This window comes from Teleopsis dalmanni, chromosome 1 (genome assembly GCF_002237135.1).
Source record: "Teleopsis dalmanni isolate 2A chromosome 1, ASM223713v2, whole genome shotgun sequence".
Lineage (NCBI taxonomy): Eukaryota > Metazoa > Arthropoda > Insecta > Diptera > Diopsidae > Teleopsis > Teleopsis dalmanni.
In genome coordinates this window covers 51,130,384-51,153,056 of record NC_051846.1, presented here as the reverse complement: position 1 = coordinate 51,153,056, position 22,673 = coordinate 51,130,384, and the positions used below count along the sequence as shown (strand labels likewise).

At 25.6% G+C, this 22,673-nt stretch overlaps 1 protein-coding gene across 1 annotated transcript in view; it reads right to left on the bottom strand.

Annotated features, from left to right (window-relative positions):
• The window catches only part of LOC119681125 (3-phosphoinositide-dependent protein kinase 1), a 30,904-nt gene extending 9,683 nt beyond the window's left edge, over positions 1 to 21,221 (bottom strand). The window contains exons 1-3 of the mRNA XM_038094226.1: positions 21,129 to 21,221; positions 12,208 to 12,541; positions 11,722 to 12,048 (exon numbers count right to left, since the gene is read on the bottom strand). Coding sequence (XP_037950154.1) covers positions 11,722 to 12,048; positions 12,208 to 12,541; positions 21,129 to 21,152 — 685 coding nt within the window. The 5' untranslated portion in view covers positions 21,153 to 21,221. The remainder of the gene's footprint in view (positions 1 to 11,721; positions 12,049 to 12,207; positions 12,542 to 21,128) is intronic.
• Positions 21,222 to 22,673: the final 1,452 nt, after the last annotated feature.

Genomic DNA, 22,673 nt, shown 5'->3' with positions numbered 1-22,673 from the left:
TAATTTTCTAGTTGGAGCATTTCGCAGACCAGACCTAGTACTAAAAAATAAGGCAGTATTGTTGTGCCATTTTCGTGAATGAATGAATATTCTGCAGATTTATAAGTGTGGTGTATGTGACTCAATTGTCAGCCAAATTTCAAACCCATACTATGCGCCAAAGATGGCCTATCAAAAATTCTATAACAAAAATTTAGTTCTCAAATATTTTAGTTTATTAGTTCAATAATACTATGTAATATACGTTTAATTAATTAATTTTTTTTTATTATTATTTGGGTATTTAAGAAAAACACTTATAGTGGGTTTTATAGTAAATAGTAAAAACCTTATTCGTATACACATAGTATATAATGATCACAAAAAGAGATAAGCTTTGTTAGTAATAAATAGTAACATTTTCTATATAAGTGTTTTATTTTGTTTTATTTTTGTTAGGTTTTTATATGAAAAATAAAAAAAAAAAACGGAAGTGACAGCTAAGCATTTCCTGTATGTATTTCCGTTCACTTCTATTTTATTTCTGAGTTCGTTTTTTTCTTCGTCAATAATGCTACACATTATCTAGTCATTTGTTTTATTTCTTATATTTACTTCAATTAATATACACAAAAAAAAAAATTGTCAAAAAATTGATTTTACAGTTTTATTTTTAATTTTATTTTGTTTGTCAATTTGCTAAATTCTAAGAAGCAACAGATAAGCATGACAAAGCTAATACTAGTCAACACTAGATTTCCCTCCCTTGCTCTATTGAAAAAATTTTGTATTGTATGTAAGCATGATACCATAAATTTTATGTTGATATTTTTTTAAATTTAATCTATGAAAATTAAAAAAAAAATTTCAATGTAAAGAAATTTATTCTCTAATGCCTGACTTTGACAAATTTTTTTTTTTTGGGGGGAGTTATTTATAGTTGAAATCACAACAGCAACAGTATTAATCGCTTTTGCAGGCATTCCGAGCTCAATTTATCACACTGACGACACCCTCCCTCCTAGTAGGCACAACGTTAAGTATTATAGTTGAAGATGACTATTTAATACTATATGAAGACAAAGACAATAATATAGAAAGACATGGTATGTATATCTACAATAGGTAAAAAAAAAAACTAAATGCAGTAAACTTCTTAAATTGTATAGCAATTTTGGTGTTAAAATTTGTTGCGGTAATAAGTTTCTAAATATAGCTTCATATATGTAACACGAGGGACAACATTGAACATTTAGTGCTATATTTATAACACTAAAGCAAAGATGTGGAGTCTTAACTACATTTTGTTGTATTTTAACTTAAACAATCTAACGCCCACTATTAACTTTAGTTTGATGTTTTTTATTTTCTTGTTAAATTTTTACGTTTATTTTAGTTGTTTTATTTTACTTTACAGCACACGCAGGGCCGAATCATTTTAATTTAATGCAACAGAACTGTCAACAATGTTATTAACATTAACATTCACATTAACATTAACATTAGCATTACAATGAACTGGATGCACAAAGTAATACAAAAATATTTGGAATTTGGTGTAAAACTAACTCTGCTTTTCGTATTACACATTTTTTGTGCTTATGATTAAACAAATGAGTCACATATTTTTTGTAGTTGTTGTTATTTAGTTTTATATATTGTGTTACATAGTTTTATTAACTGCGCTGCTCTTGTTGCTGCTGCTGCGCTGCTGACTTCTCTATATCATCTGTCTTGATGTTTTCGTTTCTGTTTTTATTGTGCCATTCAAGTTTATTGCCCTTTTGGGCGACATATTGACTGCACGCAAAGGATTTTTTAATGCCTCTAACATCATGGTTGCTTATATTTATTATTAGCGTTTTGTTACTGCTGTTGTTGTATTTATATTATTTGACAGTACCAGGAAAAAATTATAAAAGAGTCATTAGAATGCAAGGTTTTATTTTAATATCTATCTTCACAAAAGTATAACAAAAAAACAAATAAAAACAAAACAAAATAAAAATATAACAAAAAACTTGTAAAAGGGGTTTATACTAAATAGTTGCTAACAATATAATATATGTACATATATTCATTTTGTAATTTAATTAAATTAAATCTTTTTTTTTCGACATAATTCTTCTGCTTAACAAGCAATTTAAAAAAAAAGAAAAACAAATATAAACTAAATAAAAAAGAAGGGCACGTGGTAATAAAATTGGGCTTAAGAAAACCAAAAGCCACAAGTTATTTATATTTAAATACTAGTATCTATCTACTACAACAGTAGTAAAAAAAAATATTTTATTGTCAAAACAAAATAAAAAACATCTGCTCAATTTACAGATGTCAAGAAAAGGTTAAACGCAAATCGTTGTAACAAATACAGGACAATAACGACGACAACAACAACAAAAACAACAGCAGCAGGTTATTGGCATTTTGTAGCCAGAACAAGCAGCAACAACAACAAGCACCAAAAATTCTATAAGCTAAGGCAATAAAAACAGTTGAATATACTTAAACAAGAAAAAAAAAATTATATGAAATAAATTTTAATAGTTCCTTGTCCAGACGGTCTTCCTTAATAGTACAAAAGGCAAAAAAAAAACAAGAAAAAATTTTTTTTTATTTTTTATTGAAAAATAAACTCCAGGTGCAATTATAAGTCATTGAGAAGAAATGAAGAGAAATATGCTAAAAAAAATACAAACAACCATATATCCTTAACTTGAACGATATAATGGTAAAAGGACATTAACTCTGCCATACGTTTTATGTATTTTTCTATATGTTTCATTTTTTTTTTTTGTAGTTAAGCAGATCCTTAGTTAAGATATAACAGAGGGTGACTTATATGTGTTCGATTCGTTATAGGTACAACTTTTTTACTCACATAAGGTGAATAACCTAATTTTAATTTTTTAATATATTTCAGTAGTGCCGTTACTATGAAGAAAAAAAATTGCAAAATATTAAGTTACAATAAAAAATAATGCAAATAAATTTGTTATAATAACCCCAAAAATTGTAGAAAGGTTTAGGACTAAAAAAAAAAATTATATTAAAAATGCATATATCCCCTGCCTTGTATAAGCGTTATCCATTTGGTTGATTTTTTTTAAGTTGTTGGTTACTTTTTTGGACTATGTCTGATCAGAGCAGGCGGCAGCAGCTGTTATTATGCTGGTTACACGCTGCTAGTCGCCGCCAACGAACATCTTAAGGTTAGTGAAGAGAAAAATCCAAAAAAAAAAAAAATAACCGGACAACCAGCCTAACAACAACACATCAACAACAACAATAACAGCTACAGTAAATCAACCAACCAACCAACTGCTCCAAATTGAGATGTCGTAATGCAAAAAACATGTCAGTGTATTAATACATTTTTTTTTTAAAGTATTTTTTTTTTTTTGGGAAAGGTGTACAGTACAAACATTTTTATCGAGTGACAAAGTTCACAAAACTTTACGTTTCAAAGTTCAATAGCCGCGTACATTGACAAATTAAATTGTTTCAATATACTCGTATGTGTATATATAGTAAATGTATACATAAGATTAAATAAAAATAGGTACTATATGCAGAGTTAACCAGATTTTGTTGAGGGAGTTAGTTGTGAGGTAAATTCTCCAATGGTTTCATATGGGATCCTCTATATGAAGCCCATCTATATGCATGAGTCCTAAGACTTTCTTGTTAGAGACTATATTAATTATTAAATAACAATTGGTTAAGTTTGGCTCTGATTAAAAATATAAAAAAGTTTTGAAAAAATGTTTTTTTTTTTTAAACAAACTGTTCAAAAATAATATACTAAGTAAAAATTATATTGTATGTGATTTAAAAAAAAAAATTGTTCAGATATTCCCTGAATTGTTTTAAACTCTTTGTTTGACTGGTTAGTTGACCATTATAAACATGGGTAGTGTTCATTAGACCCTATGCTCCACTTAGGAAAAAAGGACAGCAGTAAGTAATAAGTAAGTGTTCATTGACTTCTCTATTTAGCCTGATCAGTGACTTTATCTGTTATAGTTTTTTTATTATAGGATTCTGTATATAACGTTATTTAAGTCTGCTTTTCTTTCTTCTTTTCTGCTTTAATCATAATCTAAGTTATTATTATTATTAAACAAGGTCGGGTGCTATAAATGCACCCCTACCTAAAAGATCTATTGTTCGTCTAATCTAAGTTATAATTGCTTGGAAAAAAAACAAAAAAAAAAAAATTATGTGTTTAAATACCCCTATATATTGGAGTGTCTATAAATCTTTAAATAAATAAAATACTAAATCGTATTAGAGCACATCAGATGAAAACAACACAACTAGATACTTTTTTATTTCTAAATAAACAAGTATTATTTTATCACTTTTTTTAAGTAAAAGTATCTCTCACAAAGAGCAATAAAAAATAGTGATATAATTTTCAAATATTTTCCTATTATTTTTGTTGAATTTATTTTGGATGTAGTACTTAAAACGAATTCTTAGAAGTCGAAGCAGTATTGTATATAATGTCAATGTAGCAGTTGATGCCCCTACGCGTGAAGTGTTGCTTTGAAGAAAAAAGGGCAGATGTATGTTGTATGTTGTAAGTGAAGAAAATCTATTTTTGTATGGAAATGCATTGATGCGTGCTGTGCTAAGAAGACAAATAAACACAGTGAACCAAAATAAGAAGAAGAATCTAAAGCGCAGCAATTACAAGCAAAAGATTAAGGAATTAGAAATATAAATAGAATAAAATACGAGTAAAGGTAGTAGACCGGCGTAGATAGATAAGTAGAAAAAGAAAAACAAAAAAAAATAAGTGAAGAAAAACAAATCAAAAGATCATCAAAAGTGACAAGCAAGCAGGCATTTATATGCCTAACTCATAGTAAGGCATAACAGGATCAATAGCTTAAGTGAAATTATAAAGTAAAGAAGGAAAAATGTTGATTAGTTGGAAAACAAAGAGCACGTGTTGCTGCAAACAGAGCAGGAGCGTGAGAGAGAGAGAGAGAGAGAGAGAGAGACAAGCGAATGAAACTACATAAAATGAAAAGAAAACAACTTAAAGAAAATAATTTGGAGGGAATTTTTTTTGTTGTTTTCTTAAATGGCAATTTAATGCGAAAGAAACCCTAAATAAATCCCAGTGTAGAACAATGAAAATACAACTGACACAGCTGCAAATTTGTTCAAACAAACCAAAAAAAAAAAATGAAATAAAAAAATAAATACAATAAAAATATACAAATCAAGATATATGTATATAGTAAAAGTTATAAAATATACAACAATATACAAGTACTTAAAGATATCTAGTTTTTAGATACAATAAAATAGGTGCAAACAAACTATTAAAATTAAAGTAAATTTTTAATTGAGTTGGACAACTATATATGTATATATATATATTGCTCTATTATGCATATTCTATACCAAATTTGGAAGAAGGCAAATGTCATACACATGTATGAATATAAATATGTTTGTGGTCATATGTCTGCTGTGTGTTTTATATTTATTTATAAGTATGTTTGTTTGTATGTATGTATGTATGTATGTGCATTAAGTTGCGTATACGCAACGGAAAACAAGTAAGCATATTTATTTATTTGTTTTTTTTTTTAACATTGTAATTGTGTTGCGTTGTATATTGTGTTTGCAAATATATTTATGCAAATATTTAAATAGAAAACATTTGGTTTTATTTTCTAGTAACCCAGTTGCGCGTCTTTTTGACGCCACAAAAATCACCGATACCATATGCACATACAAAACGAAAACAGAGAAAGATATATATATAAAGATACACATTAGCACATCAAAAATTGCCTAGGAAAAATTAAAAATTATAAAAAAAAAATTAAATAAGAAATAAATAAACTATTCATGTGACAAGACGTATACGTCAGACCGACCACGTATTAACAAAAAAAAAAAAACAAACCCAGAACAAAATTTATTATAACAAATATGATGAGCAGTAGTCGCATACGATATAGGCATAGTTTAACTTTAAAAAATAAAAAATATGCTTAATATAGAATAGAATAGGACAGAATGTGTTATATTAATAAATTAAGTATAATAATAACATTTAAAAAATTAATAAAAATACTATAAATATTCAAAAATAAAAAAATATGTAAAATATGAATATGAAAAAAAAAAAATACATATTGTATTAAAAATTAATAAAAAAAAATATAAAAAAAATATAAAACTAAAACCAAAAATATATATATATTAAAAAAACAAAAATAAATTTAAAAAAATAATTATATAAATATTAAAAAATAAAAACAAAATTATTCTCAATAAAATTGCTTGCACTTGTGGTTAAATTATAGACGCCGCCTAAATAAATAACACAACAAACGACTGTAAATAACATAGTACTACAGTGCAAAGCCACCTTCAAATGCGCAAACCCTATTAAAACTGCGCCAAATACAATTGTTAAGTAGGTGTCTCTATCCTTAACATACACACACAACACATACGCAAGCAGATACAAAGCCTATGTAAAAAATGCAGTAACATTAATATGCAAATATTATATTAGTTCTGCTAGACAACAGACAATTTGAATAAAAAAAAAAAAACAATTGTATGCAAATTGCTCATACCATATGTTTCAAGTAAAAGAAATATATGTATATGATTATTTTATAACCAATAAGTTCTAACCAATAAATGAATAAATGAATAAACAACTTTTGCTTTTTATCTAAAAAAAAAAAGTTAAATCCTTTAATATAGAAAAATAAAAGAAAACATTTTAAGTAAATATTATTTTACTTAAATTTGTTACGTATTAACTATAGTAATTCAAAAAAAAATCTGAAACCAATAATTAAATTAAGTTTTAATCACATAACAAGTAATAACAACAATTTGAAAATAAAAATGTTGGTTTGCTTCTTTTATAATATTAATAAAATTAATAATTATAAGTAGCAAACTACAGCAAAATGTAGAAAAAGCTTTACAAATGACGCAACTGTAAGCAGAGACGTAAGCAGCGACAGAATAAAGTTACCTATTTTATTTCTTTGCTATACAACAAAAAAAAACAAAAATTGAAATTTTACGTAAAAGTTAACATTTTTTAATGACTCCGACGACATACATACATACAAATTTTTTGGTGTAAAGTAAAAACTGTACTTTTGTTTTAGTAAAAAATTGACATTGCTGACGTCTTACTTAATATAAATTGCAACGTCATTTGGGTTAAACTCTTATCATAAAAACATTAAAAAGGAAATAAAAAAATAAATTAACATACACAACTGTTAAGGGAAGCAACAGTAGCAGCATTTGTATAAAAAAAGGAAAAATGGTGGCGTTATTGTATTAAAGCAGGTAACAGTAAAAGTGTTGTGTTGAAGGTGCTGCTGTTTAGTTTAATTAGAACAATATTTAAGTACATATGAAGCACAATATATTGTTTGATACAAATCATGTTAATAAAATTAATAAATAACAGAGAATTTAGCACAAGGAACAGAAAAAATGCGTATTCAAACAAAATACTTATTTTTTAAGGAATTTTAACAGAGATTTTTAACAGAATTTAGCAGCAGGAACAGAAAAACTGTTTTTTAAAGAAATTTAATTTATTGAATGTTTTTCATTTAAACATTTTAAACTTCAAGTCATCCAATAAGCAGATTGAAGCTCCGTCACCCTTATGAGCCAATATCCATGTTTTTTAAAAGTACAATTAATCACGAGATATATCTAAATCATACATTGAAGCTATCTAAATCGAAATTTGAATCGATTTCATTTAAATATAATTATATTTCACATTTCCCTTCAAGAATTAAAATTTTTTTAAATTAAATTAATTTTAATATATATTTCTTATAATAATTGAATGCAAAGAAACCTATAGTTATTATTACTCTATATTTTTTTTATAATATTAAAGAACTAATAGAACTAACAAAAACAAACTAAAATATGTTAATTATATTTAAACAGCCAACACAAAGGGCGTCAACTCTATATCACAAAATGAAAAAAAAAAAGAAAAATTTACATATTGTAAATTAAAGAAACAGAAGTAGTAGGTATGACGTAAAAAGTAGGTTGCGGCGGGGAAATATACCGATTTAGGTCGAATTTATATCTTCTACACGTGCCGCGAGTTGAAAACAATAAATGTAAAAACAGATAAAGGCAAATTCAGACGTCTCCTCATACACTTACTTTCCATGAATGATGTAAAAATTTACTTTTGTACATATCTACATGTATGTATGTATGTAAATAAATATATATGAATGAAAAAGTAGTATAATAAAAAGCCAATTTAAAAATTGTAAAAAAATATTGCAGTTGTTAATACAATAGTGACTTATGACAATTAAATAATACTATTAAATTTTGACAAAAGTAGAAATTGAAGTAAGAATTGAAGATATATGACATACAAGTACATGTATCTATGAATAAACAAAAAATGATATAAAACAGTTTATATTCATAACATAATATTTAAACAAAATTGTTTTTATTATTATGGAGGGCAAATGATTACATATTTCATTTTATTACCACTTAAAATGAGTACTACACTACTATACCCTTAAGTATCTGTACTTAATATATACATCAAATAAAAAAAAAACATAAAAAAAAAATAAAAATTAATACATTTACTTAAGTAATTGTTTTTATTGTACTTTAGCACTTTTGATTGGGAAATGTGTACAAAAAAAAAATCAATAGTAACAGTAATCATAATAACAGAAAGAAAAAAAAATGCTCATACAGCGTAATAACAAACTAATAATTGAGCTTATCACATTTTCAATCGAGTCAAAATACTACACTATACTTCTATGTTATGTATACTTTCTGTATTTATAATATATGTAAGTTTATATAGTCTTTATAGTATACATCATCATTGATATCAAATATTAAACTGTGAAAATACGTTGTTGATCGGCAGATCGTTTAAATAAAAACTGTAATCAATAGAGTAAAGAAAACAACGACGGTGACGGTGACGGCGACGGCAATATTGTTTTGTCGTTTATTATTTTAAAAAGAAAAAAAATTTATTTATATGTAAACAATGTTTTTAACGGAAAACAACTGGAAAAACAGTAACAACAACAGCCACAACACAACAATTAATATTTTTTTTTAAAGCTGAAATCGAACAACTATTGGTCGCGATGTTTTGTAAGTTATGTGATTTTTATGTAATATTATTATTTCTATATAGCATAAATTAGTTTCTTATTAGGAAGTAATTTAATCATGTACATACATATGTAATTATTAATCTCTATTTTTGTTAAAAAAAAAATACATATTTTTTTTTTAAAATAATTTGACAAGAAATGAAAATAATATATGTATGTTAGCTGATAAAAAATTATCTGAGATATGTGCTAGTTGTGATTTTAATGGTATTTTTTTTTTCGCTTAGCAAAAAAAAAAAACAATAATTATGTATATATTTGTATATATAAAATAATTGTATATATAACAATTTAAGAACAGTTTTGATTACATAACAAATTTTTTTTTTTAAGATTGATGATGTATGAGTTATTTTTTACCATTGATTTTTAACAGAAGTGTTCAAATCTAACGATGCTTTTGTTGATCGATTATTATTGTACATGCAACTTTGTTATATTAATTTAGAGTAGTTAAGTTGTAACTATTGGATAGCTTATAATAGGTGTGTTAAAGAGTAAAAATTTGTTTGGTAAACACCTCTTTCGCTTTTTTGTGCCAGAACAAATAATTGTCTCTCACTCCTCATTCTCTACACAGAATCTACAGTTTGCATCCGTATGTACACCCAGTCTTGTAAGGTGGTATTTTAGTTTACAGTGCCTTGTAGGAATTTCTGTGCTGATTCTAAGTTTTTCTTTTGATAAGTAGGTTCATACAATCCTGGTATCTCTTATTGTTATAGTTAGCAATAAGTGATTTGAATTGTGTTAATCCTGGTATATTATTCCAGTAATTCTTTTTATTCCGTTTCGCCTTTACTTTTAAAGAACATAGCTTAGGAGCGTATTATGTCCTAGTCCACAAAAAGGTTCCAGCCCCATCATCGGGTGCATAAATGTAACTATAATATTGTTTTTTGTTCTAACTTTTTAAAAATAAACTTTCATATAGAATTGAAATTAATTTCAAAAATTAAAAATTACATAGAACAGACGGATTGGTTGTTTGTGGTTCGAAGCAAAAACTGAATTAATTTCGAGTTAAATATTTTTAAAGTGTAATAAAAAAATGGAGAAAAAAAAAATTAAAATCACACGATTGAAACGTGTGCTGACATCGGCATATTTTTTATTATAACAAAAAAAAAACTTTTCTTGATTAAAATTTAAAATTTAGATTAAATTTGCACTTGAAATTTTTTCGCATATAGATAAGCCACAAAATAGCTGCGGTACGCGAATTATTGGTGGTGCTAACAAACATACTAATACATACTACATATCTATATAAGAAAAAGATATTTAACAAAAACAAAAAGAAATATGTATTTAAAAAATTAAAAACAACAAATGTAAATTTAATGCATTCAAATTATACAAAAATCATGTTTGCCGCTTTTAACTGCCGTAAACCAAAATAAAATTTAATGTACGGTAAAGCAAATAAATTTTAAATAAATAAATAAATAAAAAAAGTAAGAAAAAAAATAAAGAAATAATTAATGAATTAAATAAATATTTTGCTGTTATTTTCTATAAGACCAAGTCGACCACAAAGACTATGTAGGTTTTATACAGTAATTAGTATTGAAATAATAACAATAATAAGATGCAAGTTAGATAAGCGCAGAGTTCGGACGACCAACAAAAACAACAACAAGTAGAGGAGATAGCAGCAGCAAGTCGTTAGTAACTGTAAGAAATGTTAACGCGTTAGTGTTTACTCTAATCTAACATATAGTTTAAGTTTATACTATACTGTCAAGTAGTAAGTGAATATCTGAATATCTGAATATCTGTAAGAGTAAGAGCCAGTAAGAGTAAGTCAGAAAATGTTGAAGCATGTAAAGGTGGCAAAATAAATTATGGCTTACAGCAATTAACTGTTGGCTAACACGAGGCGGAATGGTCAAATAAGTGAGCGTCACGAAGCGCAAATTGAATTCTCTACTCTACTACACTGCTGCTGCTCTACTGGTTCATTAAATTACCTGAAAGTAGCTGTTCTTATGTTAAGAGTCGCCGGTTAAAATGTAAGTGGTAGCTAGAACTAATTGCTTAGATAATTTCTTTACTACAAATTAGCACGATTTAAGGCGCTTGGGGAATAGCAATTTTTGTTTAGGTCTTGGCGCCACTCACACCAATATAACTTAACCGTCACTTTTTTTTTTATCAATTTTATTTTATTTTTTGCTGAGCATTTTTTTTTTAAATACTGATTAAATTATTGAATAATTGTTCATTGACATAAGTGCCAATATTTGTTATAAACACACTAATATTTATAAAATAATTTTTTCCATGTGTTTTTATGACACTTAAAAAAAATTATCAAAAACAATACGAATTTGCAAAACATTTTCTTTGATAAAAGCGTAACAAATTCTTAGGAAAAAGGAAGCTGCACGCGCACAAATAATCAAAAATAGATAAAAAAAATGTAATGATACATTGTATACACATAATATAATATATATAATATTTAAATATAATTTATCACTAATTTATTACAAAATAAAACAAAAATAATTTATAGTAAACTTACTTGCATATTCTCGCCGCGTATGTACGTCACGTCCTAAGTAAACAACACTAAAGCTACCTTCGCCAATAATTTTACCAAATACAAAATCCTTCGGCGATCTTCGTGGCGGTGTGATGGCAGCATTTGTGGGCGTATTCGTATTCGCTGTTCTGCTGTCATTTACTCTTATATTTTTTGCATTTAATGTTGTGCCACCGTTTTGTTGTTGTTGTTGTAATCTGTTATTTTGACAACATGTGGTAGTGGTGGCGCTGCTAATACGTTGTGGTGATAAGGTAGTACATGAATTTTGTGATGCGACTGCCGCAGCTAAGGGTGAGGAGTGACCTTTTAAAACAAAACAAAGACAAAAACAAAAAACAATAAGTAAATGCATAAAGAAATTATTTAATAACATTACAAATTGTATATTTATATGTTAAGTTTATATATTTACATACATACATATGGTATTGGTATGTTTGGTAGATATTGCAGTGCACTTACCATTTGACATGTATTTGAGACTTTCAACTAAATCATTTGAGTTCGCTGTTGTAGCAGCACCGCAGCCGCATACATTATTGCGTTGTTGTTGTTGTTGTTGTTGCGCTGTTTTTGTGGTATTATTATGTAGACGATTTGTAGCTGATATTGCTTGTGTTGGTGTTGCTGTTGCTGTGGTCGCCATTGTGGTCAATTCCTTTAATTTTAATTCTGTAAAGTTACTTTCGCTCAACGATACTGCAGTAGCTTTTTCTTTTGGCATAGCTGGCATTGTGCTGCACGTTGATAAATATTGTTGCTGCTGTTGTTGTTGCTGTTGTTGTGGACCGTTTATCTATAAAAAACACAAAAAAAAACACGAAATGTAAATATTAAAATTCATTAATGAAACATACTTTAAAAGTATAATTGAAATATATAAATTTAAGTAATCATTGAAAAAAATGTATTTATTGAAAAATTGAAAATATTCAAAACAAAAAAAATATTTATTAATAAACTTTCAAAATAACTATTATCATTTAGAGTATTTTCATTCGATAACATTTTAAATATTTAAAAAAAAACAATATTTTGAACCTATGAACTGCCGCTGTTTGTGATAAGCAACTGAAAAATTTTACTTGGAGTCTATAGCCATTGAACAGATACCGAATCCGACTTATTACTTATATGTGAAATTTGTTTTGTTTACAAAAATTTTTTTTTCAGAAAAATATAAAAATTATTTGTATAAGTAATATAATATGTATAAAAATAAATCTTAAAACAGAAATATTTTTTCTTTTTTACAATGAACTCATGAATAATTTAGACTTAAATAAAGGGGACTTTTCTTAAGAAAACAGGTTACCTATTAAAAGTAGCAATCCGCATGGTTAAAGTGTCAAAAGAAATAAGTTTTAAGAATTATAAATAATAAAATATTCATTAACTATTTTGAATTGTCCTAAGAAATACGAGTTATGAATGACACGATGTCTAGTTGATAGACTAACTGACTCTTATTGATTTTAATAAAAATTTTCAATAAAGTGTAACTTAAAGTTTACATAGCTATAGTAGTATAGTATAAACTAGTATAAAACTACTTAATTATTTAAGTTTTTAATTTAAAAGCACACATAAAAATATACTAACCCATATAAACTTATACAATATTAGCACTTTTTTGAAAATAAACTTTCAATGAAATTTAACTAAGTAATAAAAAAATAACATAAAATAATTTGTCATAGTGTAAATTTCGCAATAGCACTGCATAAAAAACACGCTCATACCAAAAGGTAAAAAAAATACTCATACGCACTAATCTAGTCTACGCATAAACTGTGTAACTAAATAGATAACTTCCGCATACATACGATCTTTTAAGAATACGAGTATCATACTGACACTCTTTCTCTTTCTATTTGCGTGAAACGTAAATAAGGCCATAAAAATTACAAGTGCTTAAGTTTTACGTAGTTTTATTATATGTTTACTATAAACAAACAAGAAAATAAGCAAGTCACTGTTGGGCATTTTAGTCTAAACACACACACGCATACACATACACTCATATATATATATATATTAAAATCAATTAAAAATGAAAAAATTAAAACGTAATTGTTTATATTATTTATAAATATATATATATATTACCAACAAAAATTAATCATGTAGCTTAACCGCTTAATAAAAAAAAATTTTAGAGAATATAAATCCAAAAAGAAAACATGAAACAGTTTAAAGAGAATGTTTATTATCAAAACAAAAATTACAAAAAAAAAAAAAAACAACAAAACAATATTGTCAGCATCATAATTATCAACTATTATCATCACTACCATTTAACAACAAGAACAACAACAACAAGATCAGTTTTGCTTAAGTTGTCGAGTTCAAGGATCCTCTTGCAAAAGTTCATTTGCCGGCCAACTTAAACAACAACGAAAAACAGTAACAACAACAACAATAGCCTAAAACACTGTGCTTACCATTGTTTCTATTTATTTACTGAAGCTATTTTTTTGTGGTGTATTTCTGATGCTATGCTAAGCTGTTCTTTTTCTTATGCTGCTGCTTATACTTTTTTAGTAAACTACAAGAGCAACAACAAACAGTACGAACAACAACAAAAGCGACTACACAAACAAAACAAAAAATATAAAAAAAACAACAAACAACGGTGTGTGTAAAGCTCAATCAAAGCAAGATTTATTTCTTGTTGGTTTTAATGTTGTTATTATTATTGTTGTTATTATTATTGTTGTTGTTATCTTCTACTTCACATACACCTATTTCTTTTTTTTTTTGTTTTTGCTTCGCTAATAGCATTTCACATAAGCTACTATGCTTGACCATTCAAAACGGTTGGTCGGTCGTTTGCATAAGGCTAATGGCCAAATATGGTTAAAAATATGTATATAAAAAAAAAATATCAAAACAAAAACAATAAACCACAAAAAAAAAATAAGAGAAATAAAATGAGTGAAGGAATTTTGGCAATGGAAAAATCCCCAATTGTGTGTTTGAAATATTAAAGATAACATTTAATAAGGTATTAATTTTTAATAAAAACAGTTTCTCTACTATCCTCGTATATAACATAACATACACATTTATATATAAATCAGAATTATTAATATTTAATTTTTAAATCTTTTATTTATAATTCTGATATAATATTATATAATTAAAAGTGATAAAAACAAACAATGCTACCAAAACTACTTTAAATAAAATAAAAATAATAATAATCATAATCATATTATTATATGATAAAAAAAACATTAATAAATAAAAATAATAATTTAATTTAATTTAGTTTTGCACTAAATGCAGTTTAAGTGCATTTTGTATAAATACTTGACTAATGCATTCAGTAAAATAGAACTAAAATAATAATAATAATAATAATATGTAAAATACTTTTGTAAGGCTTCCTAATTGCGTGCTCATGTAGTAATGTAAAATAATTTAAAGGTGTAAAGAAATCATTAAGCAAAAACACAAACAAATAAAAATAAATAAAAAAAACTTAAATTTTTTATTTTCTAATATAAGCCAATTAGTAAAGTTAATATACACAGCAATGAACAATGACTTTAAGGTACATAGATATAAAAAAAAATAACAAAGTCAAAAATAACAACAACAATAAGTATTACCAGCAGCAGCAGTAGCAGAACTGCAATAACAATAAAACGAAAAGAGTCTCTAACACAGAAATTTCATTCAACTTTCAGTTATGTTACGTTGTTGTTGTTGTTCTGATTTTGATTTTGCTCTTACTGTTATTATTGTTGCTTTTACATTTTGTTTTTGGTTTTGATTTTTGTTTTTCAATTTAAGCTTAGATTTGCTTTTGTATCAGATGTTTTTGGTTTTTTAATATATTTGTGCTAGACGTGCGACTATGCTGCTGTTGTTTATTGGAATGTTGTTCGTCTACTAAATAAATAAAATTTTAAAGTAAAATAACAACAATAAAAAAATTAACAAAACTACTACACTTACATATATTGTGTAAGTATAAGAAATCAACCATCGTGCCACTGCCGCACTGTATTTCATTATTTGTGTATGCGTACTATGTGTGTGTGTGTAGTATAAGAAGAAAAAAAGTTATGTTAAGACATGATCTCATAAGCTTATGATCATAACACTTTGCACACTCACGCAACAGCTTTATTTTGTTGTTATTTTGTAAACACACGCAAAAGCTTTTGCATATGTTGCAGCAGCAGCAACAGTAAGCACACTGCGTAAATAAGCACAAACCCAAGTATATCGAGAATGTGAATTTAACCTTTAACCCTGGTAAGCTATACCGTGTCAATATCGTTCAACTGCGACTATGCACATATAATTTGTTTGATTTATGCATAATTCTTTTTTTTTTTTTTCGTAATGAAATATTCAATAAATTTATTGTTTTTTTTGGAAATTGTTTCTTACCGGAAATACCAGAAAAATATTAAAAACCAAAAAACAAAATGCTGAAAGTAACGGTTTTATCTGGTTTAGTGTTAAGCTAGTTAAGTTATAATTGAAATTTATTTGCTAACTTTTTTCTTTCTTTTGTTTGTGTTAAAGATTTGTTAGGATTGATCGTGTGATTTAATATGAAAAATGTTGGCGTAAATAAATTAAGAATACAGTCAACTCTCGATTTCTAGCCGAATAAGTAAATGGCGTTAACTGCTAGCAGAGGTGAAAAGTTTTTTTGATAATAATATTTAACAGAAGTAATTTGAAAACTGAAGATGATTTATTTATTTTATATATAAATATTTCTTTTTAACGTATTAATTTATTTTTTATGTATTTTTATTTTTCTATTTTCATATTTAGTTTTTATATATTCTTTACTTATTTTATTTAATTCCTTTTTTTATTAATTTTATATTTTTATCACTTTTTTTAATTAATTTTTTTTTTATTATAATTTTTTTTATTAATTTTTTTTATTTAATTTTTTATTAATTAATAATTTATTTTTAATTTTGTAAAAATTTTAACAAAAATTTAGTGTTACTTATTACCAATTCGAATAACCGACCCTAAACCCGGTTGAATTAAATTTGACTTTTTCTATTTGTAATATTTTATTATTTTGCATTTTTATTATATTTATATATATATATTTTTGTTTGTAAATTTTATTAAGTTTAGTGTTTAACATTTACTTTACATTTTTTTATAATGCAATTAATTATTCTATATCTTATTTATTCCAACTATTTTTATTATTTTCATTTGTTTTTTTTTATTATTATTATATTAGTATTCTTTTATTACTTTTTAATAAATTTTTTATTTTAATTTTATTTTCGGGACTTTTCGGTAAACATGTTCTCAAACTGAATGAACTAAAATTATACCAAAATCACTGATAAATGATCGATCATGTGCTTTGGATATTTGGCGGAAATTTACGCGTTTTTTCTCATTTTAATTTTATTTTTATTCATTTTTTTTGTGGTTATTTGTGGTGATAAGAAGTCGATAGTTATGCGTAAGTTTTCTGAACTTTTATTAACTTGTTAAATAAAATAGTTAGCAAAAAAAAAAAGAAAAATAAAATGATAAACTGAAATAATGAAAGCGTTTTATAGCAAAATTAGCACAGACAATTTTTATTTTTGTAATTAAAAAAAAAAATGCAGAAATAGAAAGATTATTTTTTCTTTTTTTTTGAAGAATAAAATTTTATAAATGTTTGTCGTCTTTATGCCGCCAAAGTTTATTGGTTCAAATTCTTTCCCGAAATAAATTAAAAAATATTTCAAAAATGCATATATGAGGCACACAAGAAGAAGACGCCACCGTGGCAAGCAACTTCAAGATCAAAAATCTATTGCAAAGGTGAATCAAAGCGGACGGACAGCTGCTAAATAGAGTAGAGATGCTAGTATGTAGTGTGTGTGGATGGTTGGATCGATGGATGAATAGATAGATGGGTGGGTGTGTATTTACAGGGGCGAAATACTCTTGTAGCATGATATAAATGCTATACTCTGAGAAGGGGGGGAAAGAACAGTGTTTAAAGGAACACCTACACAAATTGCGTAAAATGTACAACGAAAGTACAGAATATATATGTATATATATTTATGTATATATTTAAAACAAACAAAATATACACAAAATATTTTAATATATATTTTATATGTAAATATAAATTGAAAACAGCTAAGATAAACTTCTGTATATTGTAGCAAATAGCAGCGTACAGTTTTTTGAGTAATTAAAATATTATAAAATAAGATAAATAAAATTATTTAAATTTTATTATTTGGTTTTGTATTAATATAATACAAAATATTAGTATAAACTTATATATATTTATAAGTTTATATATACAGTCTACAAAATAGATTTTTTTAAAATACTCTTTGGTTAAGAGGCAGCTTATCGTTGTTTATTTAGCAAATCTTTTAAATATTTTTATTATTGTAAAGAATTTGTTATACATATTCATATATATATAAACATATATATATAAAAAGAATTAAACTATATCTTTGCGATATATAAACAAAATGCTTTGCTAGCTTTTTTTTTCTGTGTCTCAATGACAACAAGAGTTAACGACGCATACTAAAAGATAGAACACCGATATTGCCACCGATTTTGACATCGATGATTGCGAAGGGGGACAGGACAGCCATAGTATGTTGTTGTCAGTATCGGCGACTTTTGTAAATTGTTCACTTGTTACGTTCACTCAAAGAGATACTTTTGTCAACTTATTTTCATTTGTAGATAGATAAATAGATAGATATAAATATAATACATACATATTTGTATATATAAATATGTATATATATTTATATATATGTGGGCTATAGCTGCAAATAGCTACAGAAACAAATGAGCATAGACACGCATTGAAATATTTGTCATCTTCGTTCTCAACCTCTCTTGTCTAGACTAAAATGACATTTAAATGAAATTTAAATATATATACATATATAAATATATATATTATACTTTCTATATATATGAAGTATTTTATTTTTATTTTTGTATTTACATTTATGTTATTGTGTCGGCTGAGTGAGTGAGTGTCTTTTCTATGGCGTCAATTTGTTTAATAAAAATATAATATATATTTTTGTAAGGTGTTAGCAGGAAGTAGGGGGCGGTATTGCTCGTAGAAAGAAAAAGAAATTGTTTCTATAAGAAAGCTAAAGGCATTTGCTGCCAATATAGACAATGTATACACTGGCAAAAAAAATTGTATTTTTCATTTTATTTTTCCTTTTAATTAAATGAAAATGTTTTTTTCTACAGCAAATCCGTTTTCAGCTATTGTGATATTGCAGTGATATATGTGAAATAAATTAATATACTAATAAATATGTTATAAAGCAAATAAATATATTTTATTTCCATGCTTTATGGAAATACAATTCAAATGTAAATTATAACAAAAAAAAATTTTTAGTTATTTTTTTTTGTATTCATTCATTTTGACTATTTTGAGATATTTTTAAACTGAAAAACAGAAAACTAAAATTTCTTGGAAATATTTCTATGCTTTTATGGGTTTTTTTTATTGAAATTTTTTATATAACTTTTATATATATATATATATATTTTTTTTTGATTTTTAATTCTTTTTATTAATATTATTTGTAGTCATACGTACACGTTTTGCATATTTTATAAATTTCAATTGTTAAGTTATTTGTTTTTTTTTTGTGTTCAAAGACACTTGATATTACCGCGAAGAATTAAATGTGTTCGAGGTTTATATATTTCTTTTTTTTTGTTTTTTTGTTTTTTGCCGTGTAGATACAAGTAACCGGTAGATTTACGAAGTCAACGACTATTTATTTTGCAAAAAAAAAAAACCACAACAAAAAAAAAATACAAAAACAACTAAAAAAAATCGAAAAAAAAATATAATAAATAAAGCTTATTAATTATTCAAATGACGGGATTTTTTTGTAATAAAATTTTATTAATTAAAAAACTGAAATATAATAAATAAAATGAATATTCATTCACACTTTCTATTTCTACATTGAATAGGTGGAGGATGAAGCTCTACAATGATGGATTGCTAACGTAAATATATTTCTCTGAATGAATAGAGAAAAAAAAAGATAAATAGTTATATTTTTATATAGTAAAGAATATTTATACTGCAATATACAATATAAAAAATAATAATTAATAGTTATGAAAATTTCTTACGTATCATTATTATTTCGTTTTGATTTAATGGAGTTAATATTTATCTCTACATTAACTATTACCTTTAAACTATTAAAAAAATAGCAATAAATGTACAATATAAAATATATAAAAATAATTATTAATAAGTATAGACATTTTTTACGTATTATTATTATTTGGTTTCGTATATATGGAATTTATATATTTAGTAACTTAAAGATAATTAATAATACGATAATGTAGTTATAATAAGATAATTTAGAGATAAATATTATCTACAGAAAAATTTTCCTGTGCGAAAGTTATTTAATTCCAGAAAAGTTATATAATGACTTAAATAATTTTAATATACAGCGGATTTAATTCTATATTTAAATATAGAATACTTTAAGTGTGTAAAATATATGTTACATACAAATTATTTTATATTAATTTTCTTTAACGTAGAGAGTTGAGTACGATTGTATTGTACATATTGAATACTTAACAAGATACAAGGTGTTCATATGCTTATATAGAAAGTTACAATATATTTATATTGATATATAACATATAATAAATAAATATGTAATATATACCATAAAATATATAATATATAATATATACCATTAAAAATAACTTATAAAAGCTAGATAAGAAATATTGGAGAACTATGTTGTTGGAGAAACTCAGTTAGATCACCAAGAAGAGCTAGGTGTAAGTTCTGTTAGTGTCAACCTACAACTTGTTAGTGTGAACCGTGTTAGAATTCCTATAATTCTTATGTTGTTTTTATTTAGTTTGTTACAACTCTTCACTCATTTTAGACGATTTTGATTGGAATCGCTTTGATATAGTATTGCAATATATTCAATATGTAGGTTAGGTTAAGTTAACTGAGGCTATACCTGCGATCCTAACAATCCACTTAGGCTTATTGGCGTATTTTGGTATCGTATAAATAATTAGATGTTAAGATGAAGGCAATTTCAAAGCCCTTATATATTCATGAGTTAGAATGTGGATAGATGATGGTAGCGTCTCCACCGACGATTGCTTAAGAATAAGAGTGTAATGGTTGGATTGCCTAACCTATCCCTTTCAATTTATATCCCACAGTCACTCATTGAGTTCGACGATCAAGTGGTGTTTATTAACACTTCCAAAACAGACTACAGAAAAACTCAGCTATATGTGTAGTATTGTGTAATTATTTATTATTAATATACTAGCAAATATTTTAATGTTTATAATTTTATTTTTACCTCTCTTAGCTGTCGTTTTCCCATTTATATAAGTAAAATTATTTTACTAGGTACTCGTAATTCTTATTTTTAATATAAATTTTTTTAAGTAAAATTTTTAGCACTTTCTGAACACTTTTGATAATTTATTATTTTTTTTTTGTAATTTTACAAGTTACACTTGTTAATTTTATTCTTGTATTTTTGTAAATTTTTTGTTTTGATATTAATTTCCTTTTTTGTTTTTATATATTTATTTATTTATTTTTTTTTTTTGTTACAACAAATCAGTAAATTTTTCCATGAATGAATGAATTTACGAGAAAACGCACAACAAATATTTTTTTGTTTTGTTGTTGATTTTTTTACATTTTCTATTTTTACGCTCACTCACTCTCTAACATGTTACAACTGTAATAATAATAAACACTGCAGTGCGTATTGGAGATGTGTGGATTGGATGTAACATGAAATCTACACTAACTGTTGTCGTCGTCGTTGGTAGGTGTAGTGGAGCAAACGAACAAAATGTACGGCGAGGCGAACACAAGGGTGACCATAGTACAAATTCCAACGCAGTAAAAACAACGACGTTGTATGTTGTATGAGTGTGTTTGCTATGTTATGCTATGCTATGTAATAATATAGTGAAGTTCAGTTCAGAAGAGTGCGAGGAATTATTTTGCGTTATTATTTAACTGCGCCACAAAAAAAAAATTAAAAAAAATAAAAAACAACAGCAAACAGAAACAAAAAAAATTAAGTGTAAACGCAATTTAGTCTCATAAAAAGGAAATAACGGCGACGCACATTGTTTTAATTTTCATATCAAAAATATTTTATAAAAATTTGTGGCTGCATTAAGTATGTATATATAGTTTTTAAAGTTTTAGAAATTCCAATTTTATTTTTATTATTTATTAAATCATTAACAAAACAATTAAATTCACAGCGAAATTCTCAACTCTTTTAGTTAATTAAGTAAATATTTTGTATTTTGTACTTTTTCTATATAATTTATGTTGAGTAAAAAACAAAAATGTAGCACTTTCATTTGAACGAGAAAAAAAAACAGCATTTAACAGTAAAAACGACGGTTAACATTTAAGATATGCGCTTTGTTTTATTTTTAACAAAAATTTCACTAATTTATTTATTATAATTTATATATTTTTTAAATTAAATTAAAATTATTTATTTATACTATGTATATGTATATATATATTATATTTAATTTATTTTCATTGCTTAACAGCATAAAAGCAATGCGTTCATTGGTTTCATACAAATTTAAAGCTAACCGACACGACAAGAGCGCCACAAAAACTAATCAAGAATGAAAATATTAAAAAAATTCAAACCTGTATCTTTGCCATACAAATTTTTACTGCTCTCTATTATTAAGTAAGCAAGCAAGCAAGTAAGCCAACAACAACAGCAAGGAATTGTATAAAGTGGCGCCTTCGTTTTTTGAGCATTCACAAGTTATGGAGTACACACAGAAATTGAGCGCACACAAATTTAACAGAAACAGCCAGCAAGCACAAGCTAGCTAGTAAGGCTAGT